The 13,899-nt window shown below is 49.8% G+C and overlaps 3 protein-coding genes across 3 annotated transcripts; 1 reads left to right on the top strand and 2 right to left on the bottom strand.

Annotated features, from left to right (window-relative positions):
* Positions 1–779: 779 nt before the first annotated feature.
* Positions 780–1,293, top strand: N7482_002578 (uncharacterized protein; the record flags this gene model as incomplete). The annotated part of the gene is made up of 2 exons (XM_056684703.1): positions 780–798; positions 848–1,293. The coding sequence occupies 2 exons, from the start codon at positions 780–782 to the stop codon at positions 1,291–1,293; spliced, it is 465 nt and encodes a 154-aa protein (XP_056548309.1).
* Positions 1,294–2,783: 1,490 nt separating this feature from the next.
* Positions 2,784–4,710, bottom strand: N7482_002577 (putative amino acid transporter; the record flags this gene model as incomplete). Its single annotated transcript, XM_056684702.1, has 3 exons — positions 2,784–3,274; positions 3,333–4,174; positions 4,244–4,710. 3 exons carry the CDS (start codon positions 4,708–4,710, stop codon positions 2,784–2,786), a joined length of 1,800 nt encoding a protein of 599 aa, XP_056548308.1.
* A 2,813-nt stretch (positions 4,711–7,523) lies between these two features.
* Positions 7,524–12,143, bottom strand: N7482_002576 (uncharacterized protein; the record flags this gene model as incomplete). The annotated part of the gene is made up of 8 exons (XM_056684701.1): positions 7,524–8,347; positions 8,410–8,795; positions 8,921–9,865; positions 10,313–10,569; positions 10,645–10,749; positions 10,804–11,913; positions 11,970–12,034; positions 12,086–12,143. The coding sequence occupies 8 exons, from the start codon at positions 12,141–12,143 to the stop codon at positions 7,524–7,526; spliced, it is 3,750 nt and encodes a 1,249-aa protein (XP_056548307.1).
* Positions 12,144–13,899: the final 1,756 nt, after the last annotated feature.

Genomic DNA, 13,899 nt, shown 5'->3' with positions numbered 1-13,899 from the left:
GAGAGATGCACATGATTTAATATGGGCGTACCGCCTGAAATTAGCGGAGATGACCAAGATATACTACAAAAATAGCCTCAATATCGCGACAGCGAGGTGAATAGCCTCTGAGAGAGACATGCATGATTTAATATGGGCGCTGTAATAGTAATTCAGGTATCTAAACTTTCTGCCGGTCTTAGAATATGCATATTATACACTTTCTTCGTGTGGCCGCTATCGGCTTCCGTAGCCCTGTCAATGGCGGACGATCTGACCCCCAGATTAACTCCCGCATTTCTCCGCTCAACCCATCCGACTCACTTCAAGTCACTGCCGAAGCCCCCCATCCGATGAATGCCTTCCGACTTCCATGAACGATGTCGTGCGATAAGGTAGTGTGCTCAAGTCCTTGCATGACCCCACTAAATCAGAACCTAGAACACAGAGCGCACCTTGCGCTTGCGAGAGAATAAACGGCGCAACAGAGCACACCAGAAGGAATACACGGCCGATCTGGAACACAGACTGAGGGGATTTGAACAAGAAGGCGTCCGGGCAACCATCGAGATACAATGTGCAGCTAAGAAGGTTGCAGAAGAGAATATTTACCTACGAGAGCTTTTGCTGGTGATCGGCATTGATCGCTCAACTGTCAACGATTGGATACTTCGGAGAAGGTCCTCCAATGATGCAAAGGATATTGGCCGAAGTCACTGTCATGAACTTGCGACAGGTAAAAGTATTTGCAGCAAAGGCAAACAAAGAGAAAGGCCTAGCGCTCTGTCATCACAGCCGCAATGCTCACCCTGCAACACGGTTTGCCAATCCAGCAGTTCTCCACCATGCGATTCTATCCCCAAATCAGCCCACCAATCATCGACCGCTACTGAAGACAGTCAAGTCCCTGATAGGTTCTCTTCGCCTGGGCGGAATAAATCAACCTCGGACAACCGACAAGAGAATAGCAGTCACGACGCAGGACTGCCACCAAATGAGCCAAGTAACCCGGAACAGGGATCCTCCCCGCCTCCATCTGCTCCTTGCAAGCTCCTCACGCGTCTCGCCGTGAATCCCGGCGCCGACGTCTCGACGATCTTAGCAGGGGCAGAGAACGAGCACCAAGCCGATAGCGCAGAAGGCGGTCTGCCTTGCGAGAGTGCATACAAGCTGCTGATGCGGTATGCCACCAGTGAAGAGAAACTGGAGGCTCTCGCTCGGTCTCTCGAGGAGGGTTGCGTTCCTAACTCTGGCGGTGGATGTAAGGTCAAGAATGAGACACTATCGCAAGCTCTCCTGGACATCTGTCTCTAACGATTCTGACGTTTGAGGGCCTCGGAGAAGCCGGATAACACCAGCCAAGTTGACTGCATCACCAACTTACTGTTAGCGGCGAGGCAAGATCTATTCGGATCATTCGCTGCTGGGAAGAAGGAATGAACACTACCGTGCAGCATGGGTGGTAATGTCCTGGCTCAGACTCATACCTGATCATCCAACTGTATATATTGGGCTATGAAAATGCACGCGAATAATTGGGGATGTTTCAGGCAATGGTGTTATTAGTGCTGATTTCCTCCTCTAGGCGAATGAGAATACTCGATTTGAATGTTATATTAATCTGTCCATCTGTCCATCATCCTGAGACGGTCTGTTCATGTCTACTTCGTACTTGTCTCGACAGCTTCTATACCTCAATAAGCCATCGTTCAATAATTGCCACTTCTTTGTTTTACCTCTCCTTAACTCTTGACTTCTCCCTTTTCCTCCTCCCTCTCTCAATTCCTTCCTCCCCCATCATCACACCACACCACATTGGCCTACTACAGTAAAGACCCCTACTCCGTGTCGCCCCCCCCCATAGCCCGCCCGCCACCCGGTACTCCGCCCCCGCCCCCGCCCCCCTCCCCACGGGCTGGCACCAAGGGTCGGAAGTGGTGGGTATTATAGCTCACTTAGTCCTCCCCACTAGCTTAGCTTGTTCATCATCTGTCTATCTATGTTCTTTCAAATAGCTAGTCCAGCCATCCCCTCATAATAGCAATCATAAGTAACAAGGTAACAGGCATCTTGATATCATTACTGCCAACCTGTATGAAATCGTTGATTGAGGACTGGTTCAAGCATATATGTCGCAGTTGACTAGGGGACTATGACCACTTGTTGGATTAAAGGATCCTCTCAAATATTTATTTAGCCATGGCACCGGCATCCGCATAGTTCCCTACGCCACAAAGTTAAAGTCTAGGAGTTTGTCAACCCTGTGTGAATCAATGTGACCTCTAGACCCTGCCGGGAGAAGTGGAAGGAGCATGGCAAATTGTAATTATATTCTTGGATTTTTAGGGAGAAAGGTGATAAGCATAAAAATGCGGGATTATCTTTCCGTGGCCTTTCATGTGAATTTTATAAATGTGGTTAATGTAACTCTAAAACGTCTGTTCGGATACGAGGCTTGTTGATGATATTAAGGTATACTCTCAAATTCTTGATTTTCAAACAATTAACTCGCATTCAGAGCGGAGTACAAAACGTTCAGCTGCCCTAGGCAATTTCGAAGTCTTAGCGCACCGTAGCCAACTAGGATTTGTTCAAGAGATCTCATAATTGATTCATAGTTACATTATTCAGAAACAAGACGTACACGAAATCCACACTAATCTCACAAAAAATAATACAATAAAGTAACATGACGGTGATTCTTCCACGGCTTCAATCAAGAGAAAAATGAGTAGAGGATGAAGAAGTCGAACCGACATTATGTACTCTTCCTGACCTGATCCCAGGCTTCATCATACATTCGTCTAACCATCCAGCGGACTATGGCATGTGAAGGCCGTAGAGACCTTGCCCTTATAGGCATCTTTCAGAACTTCGATGGCGGAGTAGGCACCAAGGCCGGCAAGAGCCAGTGCACCCAAGAAGTAGAAGACGTTGAAAACGCTCATCATCAGAATCTTTGGCTTCAGAGACATGCATCCACGGACGAGGCGTTTGATGCCACTATCGTGACGAATTGTATTACCCGTGGCAGGATCAAATCCTTCTCCCTCTTGCAAGGCTGCCTCCTTGATCCAGAAGAGCGTCGCAAGCATGGGTGGGAAACTGTAGGTGAAGTGCAGAATGCAGAAAGCGGCAACGACGGCAGTAAGACCTCCAAAGCTGGGAATACTGGCGGCCAGGATGAAGGCGATGCCCCAGTAGACCGGGATGATTGCCACCCACAGGAACTTGCCAGCTCTGTGAGTGAGAGGAGGGGCATGGAACATCTCAACGAAGATATTGTTGTAGATGACTAGACAGGTTAGTTTGAATACCATGAATATAGAGCAGAACAATCGAAATTAACACACCTTTGACACCAATGTTGCCATAAAGACCACCAGCAATGAGTCCAGTAACCATAGCCATGACATTGCCCGCAGTTTGAAGGCCATACTTGCTGACTCCGAGGTAGGCGGGGTTGACAGTGTACTGGCCCTGGTAACCGTAGATGAAAAGACCGTAGAGCATGTAGGTGACGTAAATGAAAGCCTGGGCGGCCCACATGGCAGTCAAGAAATCCCTGGGGCGCTTCATTTCGGCCATGAACTCCGGGAAAATCATGGAACCACCGTAGGCAAAAACGGCCTGCATGGCGCCGCTGACAGTGCCGATGAAGTTTGAAGGATCAGGAAGGCCACCGCTCGTGTGCACAGCGGGCCAGGCACCGGTCAACGGGTTCGGCTGGACAGACGAGCCGTCGCCGAAGCTCGCTCCGGCAGCCTGGTTATGAGCAGAATAGTTTGGGTCTGAGTGGGCGGCACCACCCATGCTGACGAACATGCACAGGAGATTGAGCCACACAGCGACGTTGGCCAACCATCCGAATTTCTGCAGAGTACGAACCTGGCCGAGAGCAAATCCAGCCGCAGCCCAGATCACGCAGCAGACAATGAAGCAAACCTTGAATTTAGCGACCTGGGACAAGGCCATTCCGTTGCCCATGACGATCAATCCGACATTGAGCAGCAGCTGGATGCTCTGCAGGATGTTGAACAGATAGCGCAGCCAGGGACCATACAGACGGAAGCCAATATCTCCGAAGCTGTGAATAGGGAACTGATACGAGTCAAGGCCCATGAAAGTAACCCAAAGGAGATATCCAGAGTATCCAGCGAGGCCTGCGAAAACCGTATATAAAGCAATTCCGGGGCTGACCATAGAGTTAGCGATTGGGAGGGGGGAGAGAGAGAGAAAGAAGCAAAAAAGAGATTGAACTTACCCCCATCCCATACTTGCAACCGCGTAGGGCAGACCGAATGGGCCCAGGATATCAGTAGTAATGAGGTAGAAAATAGCACCGCGGGTGGCAGTACGAAGCGCACGCGAGGCGTTGGTCCACTCCTCGTCGGTGACCATCATGCGACTTGCCTCATCGGTGGTATTGATCTGAGTGGCATCCTTGCTCCCATTCTCGGCTATTTGTTGCACGCCGCTGTCGTTCTTAGAAGGGAAGAAAATGGACATAATTCCAGTCTCTTTGCCTCCAAAGGTATCTTCCTCTTCCCGGGTTTTCTGAGCATAGTGATAGTACTCCTCGAAGGTGACAGTAGGGTCATGCAGCCTGCGGTGCTGTGGACGGATCCCACTGCTCATGTCGTTCGCAGCGAGAATATCCATGTTCTCGTGCTCTTTCTCATGGAGACGAGGATCGCCGCCATCGAGGGCCAGGCTGCCAAGCTTGGACATGGTCGTGTCAACTACAAAAGACGAAGTTGAACGTGAGGGAGTGTATAAGGGAAGATGGGATGAAAAGAAAATGAATACACTAGCAGAGATCTGGGGAAATGTCCGCTAGTTATTTGGTCGCGAGTTTAGCTTGTCGACCGCGTGCCTCGGTGGGTCTCGAGCCACACCACAGCGGAGACTGGCCCTCTCCCACCAAAGGGGAGCAAAGATGACTCGATGGCACGCGGGCGCTACCGGAAGCAGGAACTGATAGCTCGGGGGTCGCCGCCATGGTGATTGGCAAAATCCCTCGCAATACGGTTCCATATGTCAGGTCTAGAGCCAACCTCTGCCTGTTGCTTTCGCCGCTAACCTCTCTATCGCCAGTGGCTTTGCGCCTCCCTGCGAGATCCTAGCCATGCTCCGAGCAGCTTTCCACATCTTAGGAAGGTCGATATGCTCGCAAAATTCCGTGAGCCCTGCATCAGAGTGGGTCAGGGGCCCAGAGCCAAATGATCCAAGCCTTCACCGTCGGCTTGGCTATCTACACCCGTCCTTCCATTGGATATCACGGTAGTGGGGACCAGCTAGGATGGATGCGGAGGAGGTTTCATTCGCCCGGCCTGCCAAACCCCACCGCCCCTTCAACCAATCACCACCGTGACGTATGAGGCCATGCGGAGCTAGTCTACCGGCCAAAGCTTATCGTCGCCCCTTGGAAGGTGGATCCCTCACGGAACGCGGTCCCTTGCAGAAGTTCGGTGCCAAGACCTCCTTTATCTTCTCGAATGTTACCCCATCGCCCGTCCAGCCGATTCAGCCGAGGCATGGTTCGAGATCATGATTCTAGCGCAATCGACAGTCCTCCTAGCGTCGGCGAGGAGAGGAAATGTGCACTAGCGGAGACATGATTCGTCTAGCTCGCATTCCCCTATTGTTACAGAAGTCACTTTCTATTTTGCATGATATTGCGTGACTGGATTGCACAGTGTCAAAAAGACCATCGGTCTTGGCCGTTCTGACAACAATTCTTCCACGATTAATAATCTTTCTTGCTAGTCCAGCTTCTCGAGACCCTCGGCTGTTCTCTTCCCCATTGGCCACTTGACAGTATTGTTCCCCGGTGCTGGCTCGATAGGTAGCCGAGGAACCAATCGACCTTTCTTGATCCCATTAACCTTGTGGACATAGAAATAAAACACTGTGGACATCATGGAGTATTTTTCGATTCGTGAGAAATTAGATTTGGTAAAAATCGGAAGAGGCCGTGATAAGTCAAATGTTCCCCACAGCACTATGTGCCGTAAACACTGCGGCCAGACGGGCATTGTCCGGAGAGCCGCTGTTTCTCCGGCTTACAGACGCCACATGAAGCCCCAAGTCCGAAAGGGACACGAATTTTCACTTTGACCGGCTGTTACATATAGGTTTCAGCGTTGCTCAAACGACCTTAGGGAATTTGAAACAAGAGACACAGAAACGGTTCGAAGAAAAGAATCAATCAAAAAAGAAGTCGAGCTGAAAATGCTCTATTTCGAATAGCAAAACATCGCATGCATTAAGGTTCTTTCTGCGCGTACCCAGTTCTTGAAGGGACAGCTGATGGAGATAGCCGCCAAATCAACAAAATTCCAATTGTGTGTGGGAGGTTTGCTGGGAACCAATGATGGGGCACCCCCACGAGTCAGTGGCAATGGGCTGATCCGAGACATCCGGTGGACAAGCTTTCCAAACCCGACCTGATATGTATAGGCATCACGTGCTGCACCGGGCCTGTTCCATGGATACGCGATGTACACAAAGTTCTATGGAGCTAGAATTAAGATAAGCCAATGTTGTGTGAGGGGAGAGTGTGTTTATGCCCGAATTCCTACATACTCTTTGCCATTAAAGCCACTCGTATCCAGATAAAGCTTTGGCGACTCGTGAAGCGGATCAAGCCGGCTGCCAACGGATGATTTGTCTGCTGGCTTACGCTCCGTAATAGAGCCAACCGATATCGCGATATCATATCCCGATGTCGCGGTATCCCGAGGTCCCGAGGTCCCGAGGCCCAACTGACGACCCCCAATCTTCCAAATACTAGCCAACCAACGACGACTGTTTTACAATCATTGATGTCAGATCTACTTCGTACATTACAAGGAATAAGCCACCTACCCCAAGATATGTACAGTGGAGTTTGATAAGCTTTCGACCACCTTTTCTCCACCACATAGTCTTCCAGTCTAGAACGAAGTTAGAAGGTCAAGAAACCGCCCTGAAAGTAAACTTAGATCTTTTTTTTCCCTAAGAAATCCATTTGGAATATGAACCAAGCTTTATTCACAAACTTAGAAGGCCATACATTGAGCGCGTTATGCAGGCATAAAGGGAGTTGTTAGTCCCAGAGAATATTATGTCATCGTGGCTGGTCGAACACTGACGGAACTCTATGACTTCTGTCGTCAAACTCAATTTTTGGTAACGAGGGAGATGACAGTCTATGTTGCTATCTCCCATTCTCATCAACATCGTCTACATCTTTCCCCCCAGGAGTGTAGATAAGGTTGGTCTAGCCACTAGTTAGAAAAACATCGGCGCTAGGATCGAGGCCAATGCGCTTTTATGCTTATCTGATGGCCAAGAAAAAAAAGCCACATTTTCAGAATTGGTGATAGTCAATTGATTAGTTGAACTCTGAATTTATTCTGTAGCTTTTGCATGTTATTTTAGACCTCCAATTTTGTTTTGACGGTTTCGCATTTGTAGTCTCAATTGGGATAGGCCGAGAGATATTATGACAGGCTCAACTGTTTGGAATCGGCATAGACGCCTGCCATTATATGTACAGCTCATGAATTGACAGCGGCAAAGGCTTCATCAATGAACTTGGCCGCCCTGTGGTAAGCCTCCTCCTTCCCTTTCGCTGGCTTCGGCGGAAATCCAGAATTCAAATCAGCAAGTCCGTGTCCCGCATCTTTCACAAGAATCAGTTCCGTCTTGACACCAAGCTTCTTGAGTTGCTCGTGATGGTGTACGCTCTCTTGATCTGGAACAACTTCATCCGAGGTACCATGCACAAAAATTGCGGGAGGGTAATCTGCCGATACAAAGAGCTGAAGAAAGGCGGGTTTTAAATCTTCTGGAATCGCCGCGGCTCGTTCCTCATAGGGCAGTTTGTTGAGCTCCGCGCCCAGTCCAGGTCTCCCAAGACAGCCGTCAAGGAAAGTCCCATCAAGCTCCCAGCGAACGGTCAAAGCTAATCGGTTGAAAATACCTTGAGCTGGCGCATCTTCACTCACAACGGATTTGTCAGCGAGCAGCTTCGGTACTTGTTCAAGATCCACGAGCTTGGCAATGGTGGTTGCGGGCCGGCCGACGGTCCAGTGATCCAACAGCCAGTCTCCAGAAGTGCCATAGGCAGTCATGAGCACGGCAGGTCTGGGATCGGCATACACGCATGCTGCACGGGCCGAGAAGGCCCCCGCCGAAAAGCCTGTCACAGCTATCCGATTTCCGTCAAGCGCAATAGACTCTGGCAGAGATTTCTGGAAACAATCCCCAGTTATGAACTTAAAAAGAGCCTTCGCATCGTCAATCTGGTCTAGCGCAGTAGTTGGATGACAAAGTCGGTAGTCGGCTGCGATAAAGACGTAGCCTTTCTCTTGGCAGTGATCTGCGCTGGCGTCAATCTTATCTGGTCTAGCACGAGGTAAAAGTCGAGCGCAGCGGACTTACCATATAACCAAGTGGGAAAACCAAAGCCCCGACGCCATCCAGCGGTCATTCCTCCTCCGTGGTAGTAGATTACAGCTGGCAGCCTTCCGCTGGCGGCGCGGGGCAAATAGTAGTCCAACTTGACATCATGGCCATCAATTGTGGAATAGACCAATGTTTGGCCCTGGGGAATACTTGACTGCATGACTATCTTGTCTTTGTAAATGTTCTTGCCGAGTTGAGGCGATTGATGGAAAATACTCAGGGGATGTAAGAAAGTGGGGTTCGCACAGCGGGTAGTCACTCCAGTACCACTCCGGATGAAGTTAATGCCGGGGTGTGGCTTGAGGATGATCTGGTGAAATTTACGGCCAGTTGCCTCATATTGTGATGCCCAGTGGAGTATTCTTGTACTCATTAGCTCTAGGCCATCGAAATTTCTTGCGCCTTTGGATCGGGCGATCGCTCAGTGCAGCCTTAGTCAATCAAATTTAGATTCTATGGAAAAGAACATACTATCTAAACTGATTACATCTTCTTCTTCACAATGAGCACACATCCATGTGTGGCGCCTTTCACGGTCTCCTTGCCTTTCTCCACGCCTGCTTCATGCAGCAGACGCTCGATCGCCCTGCGGAAAATCTTGAGAACGTCCCGTTCAGTGTCAATCAGTTCCGGATGAGCCTGGCGCCAGCGAACCACAGGGCTTCCAGTCGCAGTAATTTTCTCAAAAAAGTCCAGAGTCACTTCGGGATTAATCGTGTAGAAGTCGTTCTCGATCTCCCAGTCTTTTCGACTGGATGCGCTCTCGTCAAATACTGCGATGGGGGTCTCCAAGCTCCAAGGAAGCGGCAGGTCAACATAGCGGTTGCGAGTGAGTATATTTCCCGGAACAAAATAAGGCACTAGGTATTCCTCCTCGATGCGATCCATCTCATCCTGAATCGCAGCTGCGTTGGGAACAGACGGGTGGATGCGCGTCCGGCCGCTGGTCCACAGAGCAACGCTGCCGCCGGGTTTGAGCACCCGGGCAGCCGTTGACCAGAAATGAGGCATGTCGAACCAGTGTGCCGCATTCCCGGCAGTAATGAGGTCAACACTTGCATCCTGAATGGGTGGAGAGAGGTTTGTCCCAAGGTCTTCGGCCGTGGACAACTCAAAGCGAATAGGTTCGGATGTGGACGTGGTACCTCCTAAAGAGCGAGCGGTGCTGACCATCCCTTCGGAGGGATCCAGACCAATAGCCTGAGCGAAGTGTTTGCCGAGTGCGCGGGCTACGTTACCGGGGCCAGATCCAACATCAAGGAGGGTACCAAGCTGACCATTTGTGGAGGTGTGTTGGTCAAGAACAAACTGGTACAAAGCAGGGTGGTAGTCCGGGCGGGCGTCAGCGTATGCCTTTCCTTGCTCTTGGTTGTAAGAGCTAAATGTCTTTTCTGTCGTGGTGATGGATGATTTAGACATGGTAGCAGGATCACTTTACGTCTCAATGTGTGGTGAAGAAGTAGCGGTAGGCTGCCAAATTAAGGAACTCGAAAACAAATGGTTGTTGTCAAATAGAAGCCCGAAGTCCGGTTCTATTTTGGTACCTTTTAGCGTCGGCGGAGTCGAGATTAAGTCCGTGCCGTTGGAAAATGATTACTGTGTGAGGTCTCGGTATGTTCTTTCTGCTGTATGAGATATGGATCGAGCAAGAACAACTATCAATGAATTTGGGGCCTGATATGCATTTGCACAACACTGTCTTGTGTCGATTGAGTCATAGAGAGTCACCGGGCTACGCGAATGCGAACGCAATTCACGCAATTTCAGCCGCCCCACCCCCGCCCCAAAGAACAGGCCCGTTGAAACCTCGTGTTCGGCTTTCGCAGACCCCGGTTGCATACATCCCGAAATGGGGACTAAGGTGGGAGTTTACCCTCACGGCATCCCCTCTACGAGCCTCTGAACTTGTTGGCGTGATGCGAACTTCCGATATTTTGAAGTTGTTTTCACTCTCGCCCGCTTCCCATAGACCATCAACAGGGCTGGCAATACCGCAGTGATGAAAGCAATGGCCCCGATGAGTATGAAGGTGTTTTCAATGCCCATGCCAGCGATCCAGTCAGTGAAGGCGAACCGAATGATCATGGCGAAGCCATTGCGAACGAAGACAACGGCTATAAGCGCGTCGCCAAGGATCTGTAAGTTTTTAGCGATTCCGATCGATGCTGCTTTGAGATAATGTCTAGAAAAAGAGAAAGAGTTGTTTCTTACATCAGGGTAACTATCGGTCAAGTAGGTTAGGGCAACATCGGCTGTGACAATGAACCCAAACCCAAAGAGGCCGTTTCCAACTGCCAGTATTGCCCAGTGTAAGCCCTACAGGGAATGAGTTAGTAAATTCTCAGAACACATAGACAGTGGAAGCCCTACTCTTCCAAGGCCAATGCCAAATATCATCAAGCCGGCAGCATTGAAAACAGCAGCAGGAAACATCATCCACAGGCGCATTTCTGGCTCAAAGATCCCCTCATTCCGTCGGGCCCGCCAAACAATCAGCCAGTCATTGAGTGCTGGGGCCGTTAATGTGGCTATCACGGTGCCTGCAAATCCCCCAAGGTGAAATAAGCCGATCTGAGAGGGGTTGAAATTGTACGGTTTGACGATTAGAAAGTACGACCCGGCTGAGACGTTAGCCGAAAACCAGGCGAGAATAGATCCGTAGGTGATAGCAGCGAATGACACGGCAGGAAATGCAAATAAAACAATCAGGGGCTGGTAGAAATGCTGTAAGATTGGCACATCGGTCTTGGTGATGAAAGCTAAACGTTGACGAATAGACTTGCCACTACGAGGAGCATCAACAGATACGCGGGATGCATCATGGTGTGTCTCCCCAGTGGTAACGAACTTGTCCATGCTCTCCACCAGTTGGGTGTGCTTTGACGAAGCCGAGTGCCCGACACGTGTGGGGATGTACTTCGACTCTTCGAAGAAGCACAGCACCAAGAGAAGATTGACGCCCAGCAATATTGCGATCATCCACCACATCCATCTCCAGCCCAGAGAGACGATAATATAACCTGCAACGATAGGCCCACCCGTGGCACCAAGGCTTTGCATGAATATAAAAATTCCGTTCATACGAGCATGTTGATGGACGAAGAACAGATCGACGACAGTGATCATAACAACTGCCTCGCTGATAGAGCCTGCCAGACCGGACAATAGACTAATGGCAATTAATTCTCCTGCGTGGTGAAAGTTTGCCCACCACAGGGCACAGGCCAACTGGATGGTTGCGCTGACGAGATATAGAGGACGACGGCCATATTTGTGCACACAGGGAATCAGCACCAGACAACCAACCGCGAGGCCTGCATAGCTGCAGCCACTAGCTTGATTGAAGGTTGCATAGGTCAACCCCAATTCCTTTATGTATGCGCGGTAGGCGAGGGTATTGATGTCAATCAAGACAAACGTGAAGAGAACATATGAGCAAGTGAGTCCAAAATTCACCGCCTTTCTCAATGAAGACCAGTTCTGATCTTGGGGTCAGCAGCTAGATAATGGGATAGGTAGGTGTCGAAGGGTCTTACTAAAGGGTCGTCTGGGTCATCTGTGGGAGTTGGACTGAGAATGAACTCTGATTGAGGGGAATTTCCTACATTATAATGAGCATTTGGATCAAGGGAATGAGAATGGAATAGCTAACGATCTTCCAGCAAGATCGTTCCAGGAGGAAACTCATCCATAGCTGCATGGATGGGCATTATATCGCAAATTACCAGGTAAATTGAAGTTGTCTGAACATGCCCATGATGGCTGGAGATCGGAGCCTTTTATGGCGATTAATGAAGTATTATCAGGGGCATACCGCTGGTGCTATTTGCTTTTTCTCTGTTGTTGTTGATGTTGTTCTGTGGGGTACAAAGATAGGAGGTGGATCTTTGATACCATTCGGTACAGGAGGATTGTCAGTAATGCAGCAAATAACCGTTCGTTGTGGCACGGATAATTCGTAATTTTGGCCCATAGTGGGTCCACAGTTACATATCTATACAATCATCGGTACAGTACATACGACTCCGGGGTACAGTAGAACCTAGGGCGCCACTTTTAAATAGAATTTGGACGAATAATGGTAGGAGTAAGTTTAAGTTGTCACTAAGCTGGACGTCAAAGTGGGATACTCAACTCTGGATCATTCTCAATAAGACTATACAGGTATCGTGCTACACCTTGATCCCTGGCCATCCAGACACGAGAAAGGAACATGCGCAAGTTGGTGACAAAGGGGTAAAAGCTTGCTCCACGAATCTTACGCACCAGTAACAAAATCTTCTCTCTTCCTGCCTCGTCATGCACTTCCGCACCGGCAACCAGTAGAGCCAATGTTATGTTAGGCGGGTATCTACCGACCAAGTCCAGGCAATGCGTCATACATGCCACGAGCGACTTGGAGAGTGACTCAGCCTCACCATCCCGTTCTCCAAAGGGGTATCGCAGCCGATGCAATATGAGAAGTGCAGCGGTACGGTGAAGATTGGCTTGAGAGACAAGAAGAACCATTTCCCCGTCCGAAAAGCGCACTCTGACCAAGTCTGGGATATCAGGAGTCCATTCTTTTAGCTCAACCGAGAGCCTATCAAAAGTAGATGACAAGGGCGGATCACTTTTATCCCCCGTTCTGACTGCGACACCCAGAACACAGACCTGGTAAAGCAGGGGAAGCAGTGATCCACAGAGTCCTGCATGCTGGTTCACCACGAGAGGATCTGGGTTTCGAAGCTGAATCACGGGAATCCGAGCCCGAAATAGCGACTGAGTCGTGTCTAGAAAGACAAGACACACCAACTCTCTATTGTCCGACCCCTCAAGCTTCCCTGCATAGTAGAACGGCCGAATCAGGAACAATGTATGTCGGCAAATGGTGCTGGCTGAGACCCCAGATATCAAGCGATGAAAAGTCACCAGGCTAGTTCCCAGAGAGATGACACTGCCCGCATGATCTGGCTTGCTTATCGTTGCATTTCGAAGCGCCTGCAAGGCAGATGCACAGCTTGCCAAGTCTGCGTCGTAGCAAGGGGCCTGGTTGGCAATACTGCGGAGAAGCACACGGGCAACGGCGGCATACGGACTCAACAGGAGCGTCGGAGCTTCTTTTAGTCGATCTCGAATCATATAGCACAACTCTCTACCTAGTAAAGGACCAAATGAATAAAAGGTACACATCTGGATAGTTGTATCTTCCGATACTTCAGAGATGACCCCTTCACGGTATAATGCAGCTACGAGTGGTAGCTTTTGAAGGTCGGCAATTTTGTTTTCATCATTGACTGGGATTTGACGAGACAGCCCCGAGGTATGCGATGGCAATTCATATCGAAGTGTCAAGCTGTGGACTGGACCAGAGGTCAAAGGACACACAGTGAGGACCCTCGGCTTGCGGCCTCGTTTCGCGAGGGGTCGGAAATACGTGCACGGGTGGCTCAGGCGATAGCAGCGGTAGCAATATCCAGCAGTCCC

Source organism: Penicillium canariense (assembly GCF_028826845.1).
Source record: "Penicillium canariense strain IBT 26290 chromosome Unknown utg000001l_segment0_segment0, whole genome shotgun sequence".
Classification (NCBI taxonomy): domain Eukaryota; kingdom Fungi; phylum Ascomycota; class Eurotiomycetes; order Eurotiales; family Aspergillaceae; genus Penicillium; species Penicillium canariense.
This window is presented reverse-complemented; position numbering and strand designations above follow the sequence as displayed.